General features: G+C 41.5%; 1 protein-coding gene across 1 annotated transcript; it reads right to left on the bottom strand.

Annotated features, from left to right (window-relative positions):
• Positions 1 to 3118: 3118 nt before the first annotated feature.
• On the bottom strand, positions 3119 to 21439 carry LOC124281387 (zinc transporter ZIP4-like). Its single transcript, XM_046717423.1, has 15 exons — positions 21355 to 21439; positions 18907 to 19100; positions 12075 to 12422; positions 10852 to 10960; positions 10072 to 10176; positions 9649 to 9809; positions 9132 to 9312; positions 8598 to 8767; positions 8364 to 8463; positions 6971 to 7029; positions 6286 to 6336; positions 5437 to 5488; positions 4873 to 5025; positions 3874 to 4061; positions 3119 to 3247 (listed from the first exon to the last, which is right to left on the bottom strand). Exons 1-15 carry the CDS (start codon positions 21437 to 21439, stop codon positions 3119 to 3121), a joined length of 2085 nt encoding a protein of 694 aa, XP_046573379.1.
• Between the last annotated feature and the right edge of the window lie 2913 nt (positions 21440 to 24352).

Here is a 24352-nt window from a genome sequence, read left to right on the forward strand (position 1 = left end):
TCATTTTGGTCTCGTGAGACTCCATAGGCAAGCAGACGTCCGTGGCCAACCGACATACACATATAAACTGCAGAAACACGCCAATGTCCAATATGTGGCGCTGGAACTATTGTTGAAAGAAGAAACAGAGCTAATGTGCTAGCTAATTGGATAGTCCCTTCAAAATTCGTCAGCAATTCAGCCTGGCGTGCCTCCTGTCATCGAGTAATATATTCCTCAATAATTATCGAATGGAATATTCTAACGTGCGTGTTTAATAGAGGTACTTTGCGGCTAGTATATAACATTTGAAACGGTAACTTCTTCAAGGCCTGTCATAGAACCATGCCGAGGCAGTAGTGTTATGGCTTCTGACGAAGTCTCTGGCGCCTTCCTGTGCAGCAGCAGGCACCCACTCCAATTCTACATCTTTAACCCTGCAATGTAAGGGACTGCATTGGGCAACCTCATGGTCGGTATTGGGCCATTTCCAAGGCAAAGGAGGTAACTGTGAATACACAATGCCAAGCAGTGCCACATAGGCAGGGCATATCCGGAATATACTTCTCTTCAAAAGCACTCACTTAAAACTACTGCACTATAAGTTATGTATATATATGGTGACATATGTTATATTTGAGATAACACTTTCTTAGTAAAGTACAAATTCTGAGTTCTTCTTTGGGTCGTAGTCCCATCCGGGATTCAACTTGTCATCTTCTAAGAGTCGGGTACCAAATCGCTGGTACACAAAGTCCAGTGGAAGAATTGGAGTGGAAGTTGCGCTGGTTGAGCGGGGATAGGCGGCTGACTTTGTGCTAAGGATTTAGCGCCCTGACTCTGAGGGTGTGGGTTCGAAGATCCCGGATGGAAGACTCAACAAAGCCAAACAACCTCCACACTAACCCCGTACAAGAGTGTTTGAATCTGTACTCTACCAAAAAGTGTGTTATCCTTTAAATATACATGTAAATATATGTTACATTTGACCACTTCGCTTATAAATGGCATTGTGTAGTCAGTACATATGGTTACATCGAAGATTGACTTCTCCACTAACTTGGGGAACCAACTGCAAACTTTTATGCAGATAAATCTCGCACGAGGGATCATGCGCGTAAAATTGCTGAAAAGCATGTGCAAATATCGTGCATGTGGAACAGCTGCGTTGGTGTAAAGGTTTGTTAAGAATTCGCCAATTTTCACTGATTTTATCATTTACTGAACTCATGACAATAATCTTTTCAACGTTACGAATTTGTTTTACAATACACTAAGTTCATGTGTAAACAGTACCCCTAAAAGAGTATGGAATATTTTGCAAAATTTAGTTTGGACCAGCTTGACTGGAAGTAAGTGGCTATATTTGGCACTAGTGAGTCTAAACTTTGATGTGAAGTATATATGTAACTTTATATGTTACAACTGATAAGTCCAGTTTCCACCATTGTCGAATGGACTGGGATTATGGTGCTAAATTTTGGCCAGACTAACGAAACTAAACACAGTCCAATCAAAATCGCGTAACGAAATCAACATTCGGCTCATTAACTCTATGGCAACTACTGTTCACAGATTGATCAAGGTTGCAGGACTTTACAAGAACATGTGAGCCGTCAACTGACATACATTTCCAATCCAAAATATTTTCTTGTTTGTAATCAAGGTGGAAAATGATATTAACTGGCGCGTTCATTAGTGGCATTAATAATAGACACATTCTGTTGTAAAGCGGTATTTAAACATTTTTCATCGGATATTCCAGTCTTGGCGCATTATTTAAATTTAATGGCAGCCATGCTTAATGAATGCTATCATTATACGGGGGCGGTGGGGTAGCCTTAGTGGAGTTTAAAGCGTTGGCTCGTCACGCCGAAGACCCGGGTCTGATTCCCCACTCTGGGTACAATATGTGAAGCCCATTTCTGGTGTCTCCCGCCGTGATATTGCTGGAATATTGCTAAAGCGGCGTAAAACCATATTCACTCAATCACTGTCATCATATGACAGTGAAACGCTCCCCTTTATGAAGCGTACATAAAGATCGCACAAATCCTTTGGTTCTATTTTAGTCCTACTTGGTCCTGAAGTCGTAATGAGACTACATACCTCTAAAGTGACCAAGTCTATGTCAATCTATTTTAGCATGAATGCAAGAAGTACAAAGTATCAAGATTTTTTTTGCACAAATATATCTCTTCAAATCTTCTCAATGTTATTGCAGCCTAAATCTAGGGAATAATTAAGGTAAATAATTGATCGGACTTTGAATTTACCTCAAAAGAATCTATACCAATCCGTCATTAGAAGTGCAATGGAGGCATAAGCAAATTGCAAGTCTGTTTCTACAGAATAGCGAACTGGACAGATATTTATCGGCTACGTCTAGTTGGTTGGGAAATCAGCAAGTTATCAAGCACCAAGACAAATTCCGAGGTTGTGTGGCCCGAACGATGTAGTCGTAGCTGTAGCAGATGGAGTGGAATGAGGTTTAATTCCGTGTTGAAGCTTACTTCACTTATATTGCGACGTGCTAACCCAACCAGATAATTATACTGACTCCAGTCCGGCCAATTCATGTTTAGTCCCCGAAATGTAGAACACAAGCCAGGGTAACAACAAGTATCATGTCTAATGTCTTGTCGTGTAACGTGTGCAGGTCGTCCAGGGGCGTAGCTACCATTATGAAAAAAACCCGGGCTTACACATGATTGCTGCGAAAAAGGTGGGGCAAGCCCTCAATACTATCTAAATATAAAGCTTTGGAATCTATCGGGCTTACACGAAAAAATTGGTTTGCTACGCGCCTGTCGTCGAACCACCAACCATCCGCTCTCTGGGCAGATGCACCATCCACTGCTCCAGAGGCGATAGCAGTAGCAGTAGCAACGGCAGCAATACGAATGGAAATGGATATAGTGGATGAAGTACGACTGTGCATGGGTGGTAGGAGTAGTAGCATACCTATTATTAGGCTTACTGCATTTTGTTCTGTCTTTCCGTCAACCACCCGTTAAAGTTAGTTAATTAGTGGAAACAACATATCGATATTTTCGCTCGCCCCTCTCTTCCTCGCTGAGGCTGGAGACGAGAAACCAGTATTGCCTTTGTTGTAGTAGAGACGATGGTCCGTCTTACCTCAAATAGTGATCTTCTCCTCATACATGGCGATGAGCAGCATACAGAGAAAACCTGACAACATCCCAACGTTGTGCATCACAAACACTAACTTCCGGTTTCTCGAAACGTTGTTGATAAGAGACGGTAACTGCAAGTATACATAAGTCCTTTGTACAAGTGCCCCAGAGTTGATAAGAGAAAAGAGCGGTATTTGTGTGGTACTACTCTAGTGTGTGTCCTACATACATGCAGAAGAGACGATTAGGGGCCAGGTCAAAGTTGTGTAGGGGAGACATTTTGAGACATAACCGCATTGCAAATGGGGGACATATTTCAATATGAAACAGATATTTGTTACCTGCGTGGTTATCAGGCGTTTAATGCGTAGAAAAGTTGTAATAGCCGATGCCCCTCGCCTCGCCACATGGGTACAATGTGTGAAGCCTATTTCTGGTGACCACGCCGTGATATTTCTAAAATATTGCTAAAAGCGGCGTTAAACCAAACTCACTCACTTTGAGGAGTTGCGTCCCTTGAACATGATCCGCAGGTCGGTCCGAATCCCATCAACGTTTCATTAATAACCCTTTGTAGTAAACCTTAAATGTAGTATGTACCTAAGACCATTATCACTACCAACTTTTCTCCCACTTTAAACCGACACACCGTGATACAAACGAAACGCGCAACGTGGTGGAAAGCCAAACTCAATAAGTCATTTAATAAGGCACTTCCATTCTCCATTAAAATTGAACGATATCGTTTGTAACTGACCAGATCGACCAGTGCAATGTAGAGGAACATCCCGGCAGTGACAGCAAATATCCACCGTCGGACCAGTGGGTCTGCGGAGACAGAGATTCCGATGTACAGCCCGAGAAACGCCGTCAGGGCAGACGCGAAATTCCAGCACAGCGCACTCTTGTACGACATCCCGCTCGCCAACAGCACTGCGAAGTCACCTGTGATAGTAGAATTATATGTAAAATTTAGATTTGATATTTAAAAAGTCTCAGTACCAAAATTTATCATATAAGGCGCTTACATTTATTGTTTTTGGTTGCGTCCAGTAGTGAATGAGTGAGTTGGGTTTTACGCCGCTTTTAGCAATATTACAGCAATATCACGGCGGGGGACACCAGAAATAGGCTTCACACATTGTACCCATGTACCATCGAACACGGGTCTTCGGCGTGACGAGCGAACGCTTTAACCACTAGGCTACCCCACCGCTCCGCGTCCAGTTGTGCCATACAATGATGATGATAGTTGGTTCGAGTCCATGTTTCGACCTGATGGTATTCGTCAGTACACGTCACTTCGGGCTATCCTTAAACGTTAAGTTCACACGCCGTAACGTAACTGAAATACTGTTTGAAACGACTCACTCACTCACTCAGTTATGCGTGTCATATTTTAGTTGATCCTTGTTATCTGTGTCTCCTTGTGGCTGGGGAAATTATTCGACTAATTCGACGCTCGACCCGTCCCTACAACTTTATTTATTTACAAATACATATGTCATTCGTGTCACCTATTTGTGATTTGATATAATATTCTAACATAGCACGGCATTTTAAAACACACGCCACAAGCCACCACCAGACAAAGCCAGACCACCTTGCTTGGGAGCTTGAAAAGATCATGTAAATCTGGGTCATTATGAGAAATATATCCATAACCTTCGTAGTACCAGGGAGACTATATATGTTGTGGAGTATCCCTGGTAGTACAGGGTTTCAGTTTGGACACCTCGAAGCACTGCTTACTTACCCAGTTCATGCGGCAGTTCATGGCAGAAGACGGCGATGCTGGTGGTGATGCCGCTTGTGACGCTGAGACTGAAGGCGGCGCCAACCACCAGACCGTCGGCGAAGTTGTGAATGCCGTCCCCGATTATCACCATTAAGGCAAGCGTTGAAAAAGCTGAAACAAACCCAAATGGATAAAACGCCAGAATATGATTTGATCGAGCGTCTTGCCATTCAAACTGATCGGGTTGGTGGTATAATAAGATCAACAAGACGACATGTAGCTTATATTAATACATTACGTAGGAGTTTCCAGAGATTTACCTGTGTAAGTTTACTTTAGAGGCATGGGCTCTCATGAATAAAAGTAGATAAAAGCAGTGGTTTTATTCCAATGGTATAAACCAAATATAGTTCGGCAATCGTGGCATAACTGCCATAAAACGGACCACAGATCCATAGTTCCGTCTCTCTGTCGAATCCTAACTTCACTCGGCTAAGGGTCCTTTGGAATGTCAGCACCTTGTCCTTACTGTTACCTACTTGCATATTCACCCCTAAGCCCTCTACGTTCTGTTTAACTTACAAGGCGACTCCCGTGGGCTCTCTTTTCCGATAATTCCTTTTGTTTCTTTTTTCTGAAACGAAAGGAGTCTGTTGCAATGAAACGCTATACTTGTGATAGGGTTTCTTCTAGAACAACGAAATACAGACATAGTAAGCTTATTATGTACACTCCCCAGGGAGTTGAGATTGATAATACGATGTGCCGTTGAGATTGACATCCAATGATCGAGGGGAAAAATACCTGCGCCTTGAGCATGCACTAGTTGCCTGGATATGTGCGCTATATAAATATCCTATAATAATAAATAATAATAATAATTATCTTCAACTTTGCGTACAGGACGACTCTCAGCATCCAGACCAAAACATAAGAAGCGTATATGGAGAATATCTGCGATAAAGTACATGCAGTTACCAGATGTAAGGATGGTATGGATTTTAATATATTCTTTGCGACGTTTGGGTACAGACTGCAGTGCCTATGATATGCATCATCAACAAGTTGGTGGTTAAAATCGCGAGTATGGTTTTACGCCGCTTTTAGCAATGTTCCAGCAATATCACGACCTGGGACACCTTCACACATTGTAGCCATGAGATTCGAACCTAGGTCTTCAGCGTGACGAGCGGACGCTTTAACCATTAGGCTACCCAACCGCACCATCTCCTAGTGAATCTAGTGCTTAAAGCGTTTGCTCATCACGCCGAATGCCCGAGTTCGATTTCTCACGAGTGCAATGTATAGAGCTGATTCTTGAAGCTCATTCATCTCTTTAGATATTGCGAAAGGCAGCGTAAAACCACACTCACTCACTGACTCACTGATACAAAGACAGTGAACACAGACGTAAGAATTGTAAACACTTACATGGTCAACAGCAATTTGGTTCAGTTCCACAGAAGAGTGATTGTGAGAATGCTGGAATCAAAGAACAAAGCGGCTGTGTATTACACGCAAGTCGACTTTTCCGCATTGATTGCACTTTATCTACAAGCTTCAACAGACACTGACATACTTTGAGAAGGGTCTTTCGTTACTTTATATATCTATATTAAGGAGTTATCCAAATACAATATTCTATATTAGACCGAACTATACATAAAAACACCTCATAAATATCACTTAAAAAGTCGTTTGTAATATTATTGGTTTATCAGATAAATTGAAATCAATTCACCTCATTCTCTCGTTAATCTACTTGGGACCACACGCACATTTTTATATGTATGCAGTCGCCCTTAAACTACATAGTGCGTACATGTAATGGCGCTATATTACTAATCTTCGAATATTCGAGATATAGAAATCACATATACTGGTCTTAATGCTCAGTTTAGTCCTTAAATTTTAATATCTCCTCGCTGATTGGCTGGACTGAGAAAGTTCACCTGACGCGACCTCTGATGGACGTATTGTCAGATCTTTATTCAAAGGTGTATCGTAGTGGAGTAAAATATCTGATGTAAATGAAACTTATGTTCAGTCGAACCGTTACTGTTTGGGAGGCTTGGTAAGTGAACTAGTCCAGTATAACAAGCAAACATGTCATTACCGTGTGTCCGGATCCAAGGATTACCATGAAAGACTCGATCAGATAGAAGCCATAGGTACCTGCCATTTAAAGAACATGTTATAGACAAGTCATATAAATGTAGGGCTGTAGAGGTCAATACAGTTTGTTTATTCAAGAAACACTAAGTTCCAACAGTCAACACTAAGTTCCAACAGTCAGTACTTCACACGGGGCGGTGGGGTAGCCTAATGGTTAAAGCGTTGGCTCGTCACGCCGAAGACCGGGTTCGATTCCCCACATGGGTACTATGTGTGAAGCCCATTTCTGGTGTCCCCCGCCGTGATGTTGCTGGAATATTGCTAAAAGCGGCGTAAAACCAAACTCAGTCAGTCAGTCAGTCAGTACTTCACACGCCTACCCTTCGAAACGCAACCTTGGTTCAAGCTAGAGGGGTAACCGTACAAACGTCTCAAACAAATGGCAGTGTATGTCGTAGCCTTGCGACAATCTGCTCCACACTCCGAAGCGTCAATGTAGATGATTCAAGTATGATTTCCAGAAGTATTAAACGGTCACATTTCACTTGTTAACTAAATATAGATACACGTCACTGAGTGAGTGTGAGTGAGTGAGTTTAGTTTTACGCCCCAATCAGCAATATTCCAGCTATATGGCGGCGGTCTGTAAATAATCGTGTCTGGACCAGACAATCCAGTGATCAACAGCATGAGCATCAGTCTGCGGAATTGGGGACCGATGACATGTGTCAACCAAGTCAGCGAGCCTGACCACCCGATCCCGTTAGTCGCCTCTGACGACAAGCATGGGTAACTGAAGATCAATGTTCTAACCCGGACCTTCACGGGTTTACACGTCACTAATACCACAAGTTCTTCAATGGATTTAAGGAGAATGGAAGAGTAACATGTGTGAAAATGGACGGCGAAATATGAAGAGTACACGACAAAACTCTTCATCTCCCATCCCCGTTCACATGCGTCTTTAACAGTTGAAAGGACGTGTGAGGTTGTTCAACCTTCGTCCGTCACCCATACAATTTTTGGTTTTAACATGTTTTGAATGTGCCTCGTAACACACCTTATATTTCAGTGGGATCGAACCTGCAACTTTCGGGTTTCGTGTTTTCTCCTCTCCATCGCTTTTACATTCTCAGGGGCGGTGGGGTAGCCTAGTGGTTAAAGCGTTGGCTCGTCACGCCGAAGACCCGGGTTCGAATCCCCACATGGGTACATTGTGTGAAGCCCATTTCTGGTGTCCCCCACCGTGATGTTGCTGGAATATTGCTAAAAGCGGCGTAAAACCAAACTCACTCACTCACTCACTTTACATTCTCACTTTATTCCCTGGAGTCGTGTATTATCCTTAATATATGCAAATGTATACTGATATGGACCGATAAATCGTGTCTCACCCGCGATAAGTGCAACAGCATACCAAGTATATTCTTCTATCACTGGACCGGAAGACTGGTTGTGCGCATGCTCATCTTCGTGGTCGTGAAGGCCGAAAGCCTGACAGAAAGGATTGATGTTAACGAAAATGTTATTCAAAACAAAGATTCAGAGAATGCATCATGTGAGTTACAGTGAAATCAGTAACAGACTGAACTGTCTATTTCTACTAGGTACCCATGTACACAACTGACCTGAGGTATGAGATGCAAGATGGCGTCAGTAAACAGCGTGCCGACAGCAAGGCCAAGGAAGACGGACATGAACGCCTCGTGACAGGTGCCCTTTGGGAGGGGGAAGAGGATGGCGCCCAGTACGGCGCATAAGCAGATGATGAGAGTAGCCAAGGAGCCGTACCCGTAACCTGCAGCAAATGATTATATGACTCCAAATTTGGCAGATAATGGTAACTGTTTCATTGTGAGTTTCCACTCAAAAGCGTATGTACCAACAATGGAGGGATTTGTGATGCACCTCTGATACAGAGCCTCCTGCGTGTACTCTGCGGTATAGACCCGGATGTACGTTCTGAAATGATGTACACAGATGTTGAGAACCAGGACATGGCCACCGATCTCATCATGGACGCCATAACTGGTTGTCTCTTGTTTTACTCTGGGTTGGTACTGAGACTTACTTCTGCCATTGTGGGCATGTCAGTTTGTGTGATGTTTCACACTTGAGTTACGACTTACTTACTTGGTTGTGTGGTGTGGCGTTTTACTTACGTTCTGTCATGGTGGTCGTGGGTCCATGTGTGGTGTTGGGTGTGGAGACGCATGACCCTGCCACCTGCATATACATCAGGGTGGGACACAACTCCACAAACTTGTCCTTAGTAATGACGTCATCCTGGCCCAAACCGCTGATTGCTTTTATCTCACCGACAGAGTAACACTTTTTGGTGACCTTTAAATGCGAGTAAAAGTTCAACTGATATATGAAAAATAAATAAATAAAACAGTAGCAAAAGTAGGGATTAGATATCGAATGCAATTGATATACTGGGACTATATTGCAACGTTTCCCCCGGTCACTGAAATGTATAATCTATCAATTTTAACCTGTTTGTTGTTCGACGACAAACTCTCTGTTCCAGAATCCAGTAAATAATTTCCCATCTTATATATTTTCAATGCTGCAATTTGTTTCTATACATATTTTCATACACTAATGTGGAGGACAATCCTTATCTAAACGGCCCACGGGTACGATAGCACCAAAGATGAAATTTGTACAACCTACCAGGATTGTTGAATGGCTGTGACCTTCACCAGCCTGTGTCAGCCCACGGACAACACTGTCTGCATCTGCATCGACGACGTCACTCCCCGCGCTTCTCCTGTGCCCTGAGTGGTCGGTTCGCTCACCCTCCAAGTTCAGCTTGACGAGCAATGCACTCAGCTCTGTACATCGTAAGTTGTGATTGTCATTTAGCAACCAACACTACTGTATAAGTTCCAACACTATTCTATACTTGGCAGTGACGGCAAGTTCTACCGAAATGTGTCATGCTATTTTCAATGGATATAGAAGATTGTTGATTCTTAGGTTCACAACATTTCCACTGAAGAAATATTGATATGGAAATTAAGAAGGATACTTATTCGTATTTCTTCATGGGGACAATGAACGTAGCTTTTATACATCATAATTTCATGTTGGTACCTGTGTCCATGATGGTGTTGTTTGAGGCGTCGATACGAACAAAGAGGTCGTCGAGGATGGTCTGCTTTGACGGGAGCAGACGACATGTCTCCTTCATTGTCGACCCTGCAATATGAAACAGCGATGAACATACCAACTATGAAATCAGCGTGTGAATGACAAGAAGATAACATTTACAGCTCTGAATGAGTTGTATTCTTTTTGAGTATGGCTGTCCCGAAGTTTCGCTTCATGGGCGACTACAAAAGAACATTACTGTTAGTGAAGTTCGTGATTCGTTAACAATTTGTTGAATTAATCGTTTCGTCTTGCTTTTAAGTTACTGTACAAAAATGCCATGGTTGTCTGACAAAACAGCTTCTGACACCTGCCTCACTTTCGGCTTTTGCAAAAACCCGTCGCCGTGCAAATAAAACTTGACAGTATATTCATAAAATATAATATTCCAAATGAATGTTTTCAAACAAGGCACTGAAAAAAGCGAAGGTTTTATAAACACGAACAAGGTTTTAATAGTTAGTGGGTCAGTTGAGGTTTACGCCGCTTTCTGCAATATTCCAGCTATATGGCGGTTTGATAAACTGTTACACATCGACATCGATTTCAAGGAAATACATGGCCTGGTTTTGATCTTGTATAAGCGATTTAATATATGCAGGCAAATGGCGTCATAACTGATTTGACCCACATGACATTCACACCCGCTGTACACATGCGTTGTCAGGCGTTACGTTACACAGTCTCTGATTTTAACTGACAAAAAGTGTGGTCAAGACCTACCCTCAAGAAGATGGTAGACAATGAAGGCGGTGATATCTGCAAGTTTGTCCCTGTTGATATTTTCACTCTCCACACCAAGCTGGTAGAATGCTGCGTCTACGCTGACACACTGAAGAAACAAGTCAAAAGCATGAAAGGAGTTGGGTCATTTGTAATACAACATGGATACCACTCACAACTCAAAACAGGTTAGATGAATGTTGAAGGCGGGAGCAACGTTGCCCCAATATACTGACGTTTTGGTTCAGCCATTTTCCACCTTTCTATCTAACATACTCGCATCGACATCCATTTAGTGTGATATAAAAACAAATCCGAATAAACGCCAAATAGCTTATGCAGAACGAGTTGCATAGAGGTAACACAAGACAAGAATTGAGATAGTTCTCAGTAAGAATAACTAAACATAATATCCTTGCGTCATGGGTAACCATTTTCTTTGTTATCGTCAACACAAGTGCATTGTTCGCATTAGTATCTTATGTTAGAACGAGGTTATCACGCATGTGTGCTTTTGGATTGTAAATATCCTTCATCTCGAATAATTATAAAGATTTCTTATTACTAGAGGTTTACCATCCCAAAATGTAAGCTTTGTTGGTCCTTAATCGTATAACGCCACTCGTTTCAGTCGATCGTTTACAAACAATACCTAAACATGACAAATTATCCTGGAACTCCATCACGAGGCCTTGGATGAGACAGTGGCGACAGAGAACAATGAACATTGTTCAAACTGAAATTTGTATTTTGAAAGCATCATAAAGTCAAAACAAGTGCTTCAACATAGTCAATGATCGCCTTCCGCGGTAGTGTCATCAGTCGGCCAGCTAGAATAACTTCCCTTTATCAAAGGGAATCTACTCTAATACATTTTACGTCTTTTGGAGTCTGTCTGGCACTTCATAGTGCTATGGAATGCTCCCATTGTTACGCAAATTATATGTTTGTCACCGCCAGCATAAGGTTTCACTTGTGTTCTTGACCAACACTAGTCTGGTTCATTGACCACTATATTGATACTGATGAGAATTATCCCAATAAGTAATCCCGATATCAGAGAGTCACTTTTGACTCAATTGGGTTACAAGGGTAGCACCATTTGTGTTTGTAATGATAGAAAACCTGGTAGACGTTTAATATTGCATTAACGGGGACAGTTTCTTGTGCGTTACGTCATGCATTATACAGAGGATTAATATAACTCGTTTGTTTAACATTACCTGCTCCTCCACCACTGGCACCTCCTTGACATGACTAAGGTCGTCGTGGCCTTCACGCTGGTCCTGTTGAGAATCCTCCAGTATAATGGACTTTGCAATGTGTTCCAGGACATGTTCAATACTCCCCGCCTCTATATCCCCGTGACCTTTCTCGGAGAAGACGCTCAGAACTTTCTGGAGATAATACTCAAACGTGTTGGTTTCCGGACTGACATTCTGTCGACAGTAGTTGGTGATGTTGTAGATGTAGTAGAATATGACGACGGAGGCGTTGTCAAACTGCTCCTTCGTCAGACCCTGGGTCATGTCAGCACCCACGACAGTGAACAAACCGGAGACGTTCAAACACTGGATATGAATGATATCATGCATAAGACGCTTAAGACACTACCAGAATCCATGCATTTATAGAATGAGTTGTGTTTAATGCTGCATTGACGGCACGTTTTTCCTAAACTTAGAGATGGTACCGAAGTGGTAATATATTTTTCGCCGACCTTATCTAAACAAATATTGCGTGAACTGTAATTCTAACTAAATAGAAGGCGTGAAAATATGAAAATAAGCTGTTTATTTATGATTTTAAGGCATAACAAAACAACGATACTCTCGGGGCTGACTGACTGGACCGAGTATACGTATGAATTGGACCTCAGTGTGTAATGTTAATGTTTGTGAGTCACTGAAAAACTGTGTCAAACACCTTCAATAGAAACTCCATTTCCGACTCGGCAGTCTTAATAAATCTTATTAGAATGAAACCAAGTTCAAGCTTTGTTCAGGTAAGCTTACCAAATTACATTAATGACACGTCCGTCAACAGTACAGATATTATGACATCATCGTGGCCAATGTGACTTCTAAGCTCTATGTTGTTTTGCGCTAATTAATGCTATACTATAGGTATGCAACATTGCGGGTTCATATTTCATCTATGCTTGTGACAGATAAGAACATGTACATGCATATGTTTGTCTCGTTTTTTGTGGGGTATGTGTCTAGTCTGGGATATATCACATTAACACGTTAACAGCTGACGTCAGACATGCTAACCACTGGCGCATTATCTTCCTCTGTGACAATACACAACGTTTTATGTAGCACGGGTTTAGTCACACATGAACCTGACTAGTATACAGATTACAGTGAACTATGGAAATAGAAGCGACAAAACCCTAAGCGACCATATTCATACGAAATCTCTGCTAAAAGCAGAATCGATTGTACAATTGTACAATGAGGAATTGTACAACATCATGAATTGACTATATCATGAGCATATATTTGTTTCAGCAGCATTACGGCTGTATGATGTTGCGCCTGGACCAGATAGTACAGTGATTGCAATGTGATGACAGAGGATGTGTCTATGAATCACTATGAACTAGTGATGATACCAGGTGTTCGCGAAAGATTAGAGTATCCCGCACAACCGGTGGCACCTGTCATAAACATAGCCCAGCGAGCCTTTGTGCAAAGCGATTTAGCGCTAAGGTGATCGTAGCTGACCTTCGTGGCGCTGCGATCGAGGTTCTTTCGGCAGAGAATCGTCCGTGCGTGAATGTCATGTAAACATTCGAGTGAGTGAGTGAGTTTAGTTTTACGCTGCACTCAGCAATATTCTAGCTATATGGCGGCGGACTGTTAATAATCGAGTCTGGACCAGACAATCCAGTGATCAACAGCATGAGCATCGATCTACGCAATTGGGAACCGATGACATGTGTCAACCAAGTCAGCGAGCCTGACCACCCGCCTCTTACGACAAGCATTGGTTACTGAAGATCACTATTCTAACCCGGACCTTCACGGGTAATGTAAACATTCGAATCTCGGCCAAACAAACCAGTGTGCGAAAGGATGAATATCGACAAGGGCACGATGGTACACAAATTGCCAATAGACATTTTATAGTCCCGAAAATCGACATTTATGCCTTTACATTTAGCTTCATGTTAGATAAACAAATGAACGTGTATTAACTACAGACTCTAAATTGTACACAACAACCTGTGGCTCTCTGCCGTGAATTCGCAGGCGCTAAAATATGCCAGCAATATCCAAATAATAAAATGCAAAAATGATGGACTATAATCTTAATTTCAGAAATATAACAAGCAGTTGCCTTTGCCAAGTTCTGATAACTCCCCACCTATATCAAATTGATATGGATGGACGAAGTTAACAACCTAAAAAATGGTGCAATAACCTCGCACAACGCCAGATTGTTGTCATCCAGTTTGTTTCACTGACACCAGAAGCCAAACAATTGTTTTCGACCTAAATCTTTGAACAGATATCGTTTACAACATTTCCCGGGACCATACTCATGTAAGTCGACAAAGGAGGTTCGAGTACGCGTGAGTCAATAGAGTTCGTGTTAAAGAGGTGTTTCTGGTGTTTTTTAAGCCATCTTCCCTGCGAACACTAACACACGTCAACAGGAACAAAACAGTCGTGTGAACTAGGGCTGATGCGGACTTACTTTCCCCTCACGTTTCTAGAACCAATGTTGGACATATCACACGAAGACGTCAAATATGACCGCATTTATGAAAATTGAGGCGATTATGAAGATGGTTTATATTTGCGGCTTCCGTGTTTTCTAAATGCAGGAATTTTTCGCTGTAAGATGTTTAGTGCTGACGTAACATCACTTACAAAATACATGTGCTGCATGGTTTCAGCTGCAAATATTTTTATATGCCCATGTCTTATGGTTTCATGATATATACTTCTGATGTACCAGCAGAACGTAACTATTCCTCTGCAAAGTTATAATGAAACCGAAACATACAAAGTGAATGAGTGAATAATTTAACACTAATGTTAACAGTATTAAATCACCAAGTCAAAACATTGATTACACAACAGTCTCGTTTCCTGTTGACTGGGTTCCGTCCTTTTTGCGCAACTTAGTACAATAACCAGTCCAGAATTTTGAGAACAATTCATTTAACTGGATACATAAATATTAATCAGTATTATTTGATACATCTAAGCACTTGTATACGCTCCTTATAATCCTTGCAAACATGTTGTGCAGCGTGCTCTGTCGTACAGCCAGCACTGACAAACAGAAACCTGGAAATCGTGGAAATCTCAAAACGAGGCTCTCCCGCTAGAAACGTTTGGCGGTCTGGTACGGACTTGATATTATATCAATCACATTGTGCGTTACAGAACTACACTGAATAAGCGTGAAAAACACATAACAGCTGTAGCCAGTGAGCCAGATGCATTGTGAATCATTTTACGACCTCATCAAACTTGGGCTGTCTGTCACGTCTTAGTTATGGTCATGCTGCCTACACCTCGCCATAAATTATAGAAATGCGATGTTATTAAAGTTTAAAATTAAAATTCATTTGTAAATACCATTTTCTTATGAAACAAGAAATTGGAATTCAGTGTAACCATAGTTGTTTGTGATGTCTATTTTCACTTTTGTACGAGAACATTCGGATCGGCTGAAATGTAGGTGATTGTCTGAATAGGTTAATGAGACTCATGTTTCGGTTTGACTAGTCGGTTTGATGTAGGGGTAGAAAATATGAAGCATGTTTCTCAAAGCAATGACCGCTCTGGGTGTACATTTTTGTACGGGATTACATCATGTTTCCATCGAACCAAAGGTCAAATCATACGTTGATGTTAAGAGGCCGGGAGTTATGTAGCGACGTTGGAACAAGTTGTAAAACTAGGGTATCTCTCCCGTCACCGCGCTGTCACGGTCGCCGTCGAACAACAAACAAGGAAATCACTCACTTCCTACGACCTTTTCACATGTGACCTTCAAAGACGTGACATCTGGCGAAAATCAAGTGTTAGAGAGGTGATCGGTATGGCGGATCATGCAAACACTGTTAGGCTATCAGTGATAAAACATCTTTAATTTGTGGGTCGAGAGGTTAATTCAGTAGGTCAAACACCTACTTGACGAAAAAATCAACTTGTTTACGTAAGATATCAACGTCTAAGTTCAAGCAAACATGACGCTCCCTTACGTGTGGTTTACGAATAATGTTCTTAAACTCTAAACATGAATGAATGTGAATCGTTTTGCATCGTGTGAACTGAGTTACCGACAGCCCCATCCTACATGCTGGAAGAAACTGAAATAGATAATAGATTACGTGGAATGAAAACATTTCCATTGAACAGCAGTAGTAGTAGTAGCAGTAGTAACAGTAGTAGCAGTAGCAGTAGTATGGTATAGTAGTATAGCAGTAGCAGTAGTAGTAACAACAGTAACGGGAGTAGTAGGAGAAGGAGGACTAGCAGTACTTGCAACATTAGTAGTAGTAGCATTAGCAGTAGTAACAGTAGTAGTAGGAGAAGGAGTAGTAGTAGTAGCAGTCGTAGTAGCCCCATCCTACATGCTGGAAGAAACTGAAATAGATAATAGATTACGTGGAATGAAAACATTTCCATTGAACAGCAGTAGTAGTAGTAGCAGTAGTAACAGTAGTAACAGTAGTAGCAGTAGCAGTAGCAGTAGTATGGTATAGTAGTATAGCAGTAGCAGTAGTAGTAACAACAGTAACGATAGTAGTAGGAGAAGGAGGACTAGCAGTACTTGTAACATTAGTAGTAGTAGCAGTAGTAACAGTAGTAGTAGGAGAAGGAGTAGTAGTAGTAGCAGTCGTAGTAGTAGGAACAGAAGTAGTGGTATCATTAATCATTGATGACGCCAACGGCGACGATGATGATGACGACGACGACAATGACAACGACATTAATCTCGTGCCTCATGTAACCCGTGAAGTTCCGGGTTAGAATATTGATTATCAGTAACCCATGCTTGTCGTTAGAGGCGACTAACGGGATCGGGTGGTCAGGCTCTCTGACTTGGTTGACACATGTCATCGTATCCCAATTGTGTAGAGTTGATGCTCATGAAATTGAAGCATTATCGGTGACAAAGGCACGTTTATAAGGTTCAATGTTACCAGCCACATGAAGGCAGTAGGTGACCAGATCGAGTTAATACAAGAAGATCCAGTGACTGCGACATAAACATCGACCTACGCGGCATGATTGTGTGTTTTTGTGTGTGTGTGTGTGTGAGAGAGAGAGAGAGAGAGAGAGAGAGAGAGAGAGAGAGAGAGAGAGTGGTGTCTCCCGTTAGAAACCATCTACGCGCGAAGGTTCGGTGCTGAAGTTTAAAGGTGCTTCGGAACATGTTACTTTCGATACGAGCACAGGGACGGATACAGCCTTTTGAGAAAGGGATGTGTGCCCATCCGAGTTTCAATGGTCATATAACAAACTTTCTGGACGAAAGGGGGGTTGCGCACCCCTGCACCCCCACTCTGGATCCGCCTATGGATCAACATTACATTCCATCGCTACATTGGTAACAAAGAAAATATATCTTCATCTATAACTCACACACAAGTCTTTTGTAAATCTTTGTCATCTAAGTAGCTTATATAAGTCTACACAGACCTTAATGCTCTCGTACTTCCTGCGGGACGTGACAAAGACAGAGGACTCTTTAATAGGTAAATATTCCATGCATGAAAAGTCTAATTCCCCTTCAAATCCCACACGTCGGTAACATTTGTCCTTGCAATGGTAATCGGCCGTGCGGCGACCGTAACGGCCGTTGATGTCCGAGTATTTACACACGACGGTGGTGCATGTCCGAGCCAGGGCGCGGGAGATCGCACGTTCAATGTAACCTTTGCATGTTCAGTATCTACATTCCCACCTCAATCCAGCTTCTCGTGGACCGACAGAACACAATTAACACGAGGCTATGGGAAGGTGTTATTCTAGAAACAAAAATGGTTGAAATTATTTGATTGTGGGTAAGCTGCTCGCTTTGTGCCCCTGAGACAGAAGGAAACGTGTTGTTGTCGCCTATCAATTTCCCGCTAAGCGTATGCTTGCTTCGACACTGTATTGCAAAACGAACCTATTTTCAACTGTTTTTGTGTTTACTTTCAAGCAGCAAACTCTTCCCAAGTGCAAAGCTAAATATCATATCGCTTTTAGACAAAATCAGAAGTGGCGGAGCGGTTTGCCTGGAATCCTCGAACACCACTTGATTGTCTAGTGTGTTTACATAACGCCATCGCAAGACAGGTGGGCTTAATCAGGTGTGGTGCAAGACAACAAACGCAAACCTTTTTAACCCAATTGTGTGAGTGGCGAGTACTACGGGTAGAGCTAGACACGTTTACCCTTTTGTGAACACCTGGTGTCATATCTGATACTCATACTCCATTCTTAAAATGTTAACCGCTGTTTTTGACTTTTAAGTGCGATGGAATACTTTCGTCCGATAATCGAGACTTGTTACTCTTCGTCCTTCATAGTTTCTTTAGACATAAACTGATCACTGCTGATGATACCATTTATATCAATATTGTACACATTATGAGTGAAGAAAACCTAACTATGCACGCGTTTACAAACGTCCTGGAGAGCGCCTTAGACAAATTTCCAAAATTCACATCGTCGAATACATGCTATGTTATTTCATAATCAACTGTCCAAAATTAGCCCATAGCTGTGCGTTCACGTTAATTGTGTGGAAGTATTGCCTAAATTCGGTTCGACACTGTAGTCTTAAAAACTTAATAGTTTAGCCAGTGGTTAATGTCATGAGCACTGGTTCATGTCACCATCACGTTTCGTCCAATAATCAAGACTGGTTATTGTCTGTCATTGACGATATATATACTGAATGGGTTTCGTCGCGCTTATTAAATGCTAATGTGATTTAACTGGTTTCTTTCTCTTTAGATACCGTTCATATGTTCCCAAACGTTTAAGAGATTAATGTTTTAAAAAAAATAAACCAGAACATATCACCACTTACCACAGAATCGTCACATGGACCCGGACTGGTAGACTGGCATTGAAATTTGTGAAATAATACTTGAAGGAATTCCTCGGTCTTGGTCAAGTTGAGGCTGTCACCGTCTGTGATGTTTAAAGAGGCCAGAACCTGATGAAACACGTTAACTCTACCATGGCCGTGGTTGTCTATACCTGAGACTTCCAGACAGAGCGCTGGCGAAAAAATAGTCACAATTAGTACAATATCCAAAAAGAAGGTTGCCATGTCAAAGCTGTGTTTTCACCTGTGTGTCTGTTTAGCATCTAGGGACTTAAGAGGCTCACGCTGAGATGATAGGTGGAAGCCGTGTGCAAAGGTTTCACGACACAATATGACAGTCACGTGACAACAACGTACCGATTCATTTGGCTGTAAGCAATCACCTCTAAGACTTTCAGCGTAACGTAATACGGCATTGTTTATTTTGACTTTCGGACTAGCCGTTTCTCTGTCCGTAGATAAAGAAGAGCCAAACAATCACATTGGAACCAATAACATGTGTTTTTGTACAAACCATCCAGTTTGATCAGTGTACAATCTATCAAAGACTATTCTTTAGCCACATTAAGCCTACATGCTTTGAGACCCGTGAAGATGCGGGTTAGAACTGATCTTCAGTAACCCATGCTTGTCGTAAGAGGCGGGTGGTCAGGCTCGCTGACTTGGTTGACACATGTCATCGTATCCCAATTGCGTAGATTGATGCTCATGCTGTTGTTCACTGGACTGTCTGGTCCAGACCCGATTATTTACAGACCGCCACCATGTAGCTGGAATATTGCTGAGTGTGGCGTAAAACTAAACTCACTCACTCACTACATCCTTTGAGGAAATACACGTGTGGTATAGGTTTCGTCAAGGTTTGCTTCAGTCGTTCATCTGCCTTTATCATGTTTTATTGGTCTGCTTCAACAGTTTATTTGACTTTATCATGTTTCAGAGGGCTGTATGAACAGTTTATTTCACTTTATCATGTTTCAGAGGGCTGTATGAACAGTTTATTTGGCTTTATCATGTTTCAGAGGGCTGTATGAACAGTTTATTTGACTTTATCATGTTTCAGAGAGCTGTATCAACAGTTTATTTGACTTTATCATGTTTCAGAGGGCTGTATGAACAGTTTGTTTGACTTTATCCTTTTTCAGGGGCTGTATCAACAGTTTATTTGACTTTATCATGTTTTATTGGTCTGCTTCAACAGTTTATTTGACTTTATCATGTTTCAGAGGGCTGTATGAACAGTTTATTTCCTTTATCATGTTTCAGAAGGCTGTATCGACAGTTTATTTGACTTTATCATGTTTCAGAGGGCTGTATCGACAGTTTATTTGACTTTATCATGTTTCAGAGAGCTGTATCAACAGTTTATTTGACTTTATCATGTTTCAGAGGGCTGTATGAACAGTTTATTTGACTTTATCCTTTTCAGGGCTGTATCAACAGTTTATTTGACCTTATCATGTTTCAGAGGGCTGTATGAACAGTTTATTTGACTTTATCATGTTTCACATTGATGTATCAACAGTTTACTTGACTTTATCATGTTTCCAGAGAGCTGTATCAACAGTTTATTTGACTTTATCATGTTTCAGAGGGCTGTATGAACAGTTTATTTGACTTTATCCTTTTCAGGGCTGTATCAACAGTTTTTATGACCTTATCATGTTTCAGGGCTGTTGAACAGTTTATTTGACTTTATCATGTTTCAGAAGGCTGTATCGACAGTTTATTTGACTTTATCATCAGAGGGCTGTATCAACAGTTTATTTGACTTTATCCTTTTCAGAGAGCTGTATGAACAGTTTTTGTTTCAGAGGGCTGTATCAACAGTTTATTTGAATTTTATCATGTTTCACATTGATGACAGTTTATATCATCATTTTTCAGAGGGCTATATCAACAGTTTATATCATCATGTTTCAGGGCTGTTAGTTTGTTTGACTTTATCCTTTTCAGGGGCTGTATCATTTGACTTTATCATTTCACATTGATGTTTCAACAGTTTATATGCCTTCATCATTTTTCCAGAGGGCTATATCAACGGTTTATTTGACTTTATCATGTTTCAGGGGCTGTATCAACAGTTTATTTGACTTTATCATGTTTCAGGGGCTGTATCAACAGTTTATTTGACTTTATCCTTTTTCAGGGGCTGTATCAACAGTTTATTTGACTTTATCATGTTTCAGAGGGCTGTATGAACAGTTTATTTGACTTGATCATACATCAGAGACACACAGACAGACAGAGGATATTGAATGGTTCGGCTTTGGTGGTAGAGTTTCGTTGTGCTCGCATTTACAAATTGTATATTCTGCAGTTCTATGTGATTACATACTCAAATAACACAAATTAGTCATTACGTGAACTAAAGAAAAAGTCGATTGTCAGAACTTGCTATCCAATAGACGTTTATTGAGGTCTGACTGTTATTAACGATTGCGACCTTGTGAATACCGACAGCTGCAACACGTCGGCTGTCGGTGCTCTGACTTAGGTCCTTCGGATTCATAGTTTCTCCGCCTAAAACTATGCAAAGGGTTCGTCCAGATTGTAAGACTTTGTAGTCAGTATTTGGTCAATAAAACCTGTTTGTATGTAGTGTCTGTCTCAGCTGTATGTATGTGGTGTCTGTCTCACCTGTATGTATGTGGTGTCTGTCTCAACCTGTATGTATGTAGTGTCTGTCTCAATCTGTATGTATGTAGTGTCTGTCTCAGCTGTATGTATGTGGTGTCTGTCTCACCTGTATGTATGTGATGTGTGTTTCACCTGAGTATATGTGATGTCTGTGTCCCCTATGTAAGTGGTGTCTGTTTCACATGTATGTATGTAGTGTCTGTCTCAGCTGTATATATGTGGTGTCTGTCTCAGCTGTATATATGTGGTGTCTGTCTCACCTGTATGTATGTGGTGTCTGTCTCCACCTGTATGTATGTGGTGTCTGTCTCAGCTGTATGTATGTAGTGTCTGTCTCAGCTGTATGTATGTGGTGTCTGCCCTCACCTGTATGTATGTGATGTGTGTTTCAATCTGAGTATATGTGATCTCTGTATCCCCTATGTAAGTGGTGTCTGTCTCAATCTGTATGTATGTAGTGTCTGTCTCAGCTGTATGTAAGTGGTGTCTGTCTCACCTGTATCTATGTGTGATGTCTGTTTCCACCTGAGTATATGTGATGTCTGTATCCCCTATGTAAGTGGTGTCTCTGTCTCACCTGTATGTATGTGGTGTCTGTCTCACCTGTATGTATGTAGTGTCTGTCTCAGCTTTATGTATGTGGTGTCGGTCTCACCTGTATGTATGTGATGTCTGTTTCACCTGAGTATATGTGATGTCTGTATCCCCTATGTAAGTGGTGTCTGTTTCACATGTATGTATGTAGTGTCTGTCTCAGCTGTATGTATGTGGTGTCTGTCTCACCTGTATGTATGTGGTGTGTGTCTCACCTGTATGTATGTGATGTGTGTTTCACCTGAGTATATGTGATGTCTGTATCCCCTATGTAAGTGGTGTCTGTCTCACCTGTATGTATGTAGTGTCTGTCTCAGCTGTATGTAAGTGGTGTCTGTCTCACCTGTATCTATGTGATGTCTGTTTCCACCTGAGTATATGTGATGTCTGTATCCCCTATGTAAGTGGTGTCTGTCTCTCACCTGTATGTATGTGGTGTCTGTCTCACCTGTATGTATGTAGTGTCTGTCTCAGCTTTATGTATGTGGTGTCGGTCTCACCTGTATGTATGTGATGTCTGTTTCACCTGAGTATATGTGATGTCTGTATCCCCTATGTAAAGTGGTGTCTGTCTCACCTGTATGTATGTGGTGTCTGTCTCACCTGTATGTATGTAGTGTCTGTCTCAGCTTTATGTATGTGGTGTCGGTCTCACCTGTATATATGTGGTGTCTGTTTCACCTGAGTATATATGATGTCTGTATCCCCTATGTAAGTAGTGTCTGTTTCACATGTATGTATGTGGTGTCTGTCTCACCTGTATGTATGTGGTGTCTGTTTCACCTGAGTATATATGATGTCTGTATCCCCTATGTATGTAGTGTCTGTTTCACCTGTATGTATGTGGTGTCTGTGTCACCTGTATCTATGTGATGTGTGTTTCACCTGAGTATATATGATGTCTGTATCCCCTATGTAAGTGGTGTCTGTTTCACATGTATGTATGTGGTGTCTGTCTCACCTGTATGTATGTGATGTGTGTTTCACCTGAGTATATGTGATGTCTGTATCCCCTATGTAAGTGGTGTCTGTCTCAGCTGTATGTATGTGGTGTCTGTCTCAGCTGTATGTATGTGGTGTCTGTCTCACCTGTATGTATGTGATGTGTGTTTCACCTGAGTATATGTGATGTCTGTATCCCCTATGTAAGTGGTGTCTGTTTCACATGTATGTATGTAGTGTCTGTCTCAGCTGTATGTATGTGGTGTCTGTCTCACCTGTATCTATGTGATGTCTGTTTCACCTGAGTATATATGATGTCTGTATCCCCTATGTAAGTGGTGTCTGTCTCACCTGTATGTATGTGGTGTCTGTCTCACCTGTATGTATGTAGTGTCTGTCTCAGCACTTGTATGTATGTGGTGTCGGTCTCACCTGTATATATGTGGTGTCTGTTTCACCTGAGTATATATGATGTCTGTATGTAAGTAGTGTCTGTTTCACATGTATGTATGTGGTGTCTGTCTCACCTGTATGTATGTGGTGTCTGTTTCACCTGAGTATATACATGTCTGTATGTGGTAGTGTCTGTATCACATGTATGTATGTGGTGTCTCTTTCACATGTATGTATGTCTGTTTGGTGTCTATATGATGTCTGTATCCCCTATGTGTGGTGTCTGTTTCACATGTATGTATGTGGTGTCTGTCTCTGTGTATGTATGTAGTGTCTGTCTCACCTGTATGTATGTGGTCTGTCTCAGCTGTATGTGTGTAGTGTCTGTCTCAGCTGTATGTATGTGGTGTCTGTCTCACCTGTATGTATGTGATGTGTGTTTCACCTGAGTATATATGTGATGTCTGTATCCCTATATGTAAGTGGTGTCTCGTTCACATGTATGTATGTATGTGGTGTATCTGTATCACCTGTATATATGTGGTTTCTCTTTCACATGTATGTATGTGGTGTCTGTATCACCTGTATGTATGTGGTTTCTCTTTCACATGTATGTATGTGGTGTCTGTATAACCTGTATGTATGTGGTTTCTCTTTCACATGTATGTATGTGGTGTCTGTATCACCTGTATGTATGTGGTTTCTCTTTCACATGTATATATGTGATGTCTGTTTCACCAGTATGTATCTGGTGTCTGTATCTCCTGTATGAAGCTGGTGTCGTTTTAGAATACGATCTCAGACGTGATGAAAAGCAGCTAAAACACTGGATAACATTTATCCTGGTTCTAATAAT

The sequence above is a fragment of the Haliotis rubra genome, unplaced genomic scaffold (assembly GCF_003918875.1).
Source record: "Haliotis rubra isolate DU_JTF1 unplaced genomic scaffold, ASM391887v1 Scf283, whole genome shotgun sequence".
Classification (NCBI taxonomy): Eukaryota; Metazoa; Mollusca; class Gastropoda; order Lepetellida; family Haliotidae; genus Haliotis; species Haliotis rubra.

Bases quoted from the DNA above. Each gene is read 5' to 3' on its own strand.
- LOC124281387 (XM_046717423.1), bottom strand. From the start codon at position 21,439: ATGAATCCGAAGGACCTAAGTCAGAGCACCGACAGCCGACGTGTTGCA. The intron at 8,464-8,597 runs GTCAGTTGTGTA...CCTTTCTGTCAG, and splicing joins TCTTGCATCTCATACCTCAG to GCTTTCGGCCTTCACGACCA. The intron at 3,248-3,873 runs GTCAGTTACAAA...GTATACTTGCAG, and splicing joins ACATTGCACTGGTCGATCTG to TTACCGTCTCTTATCAACAA.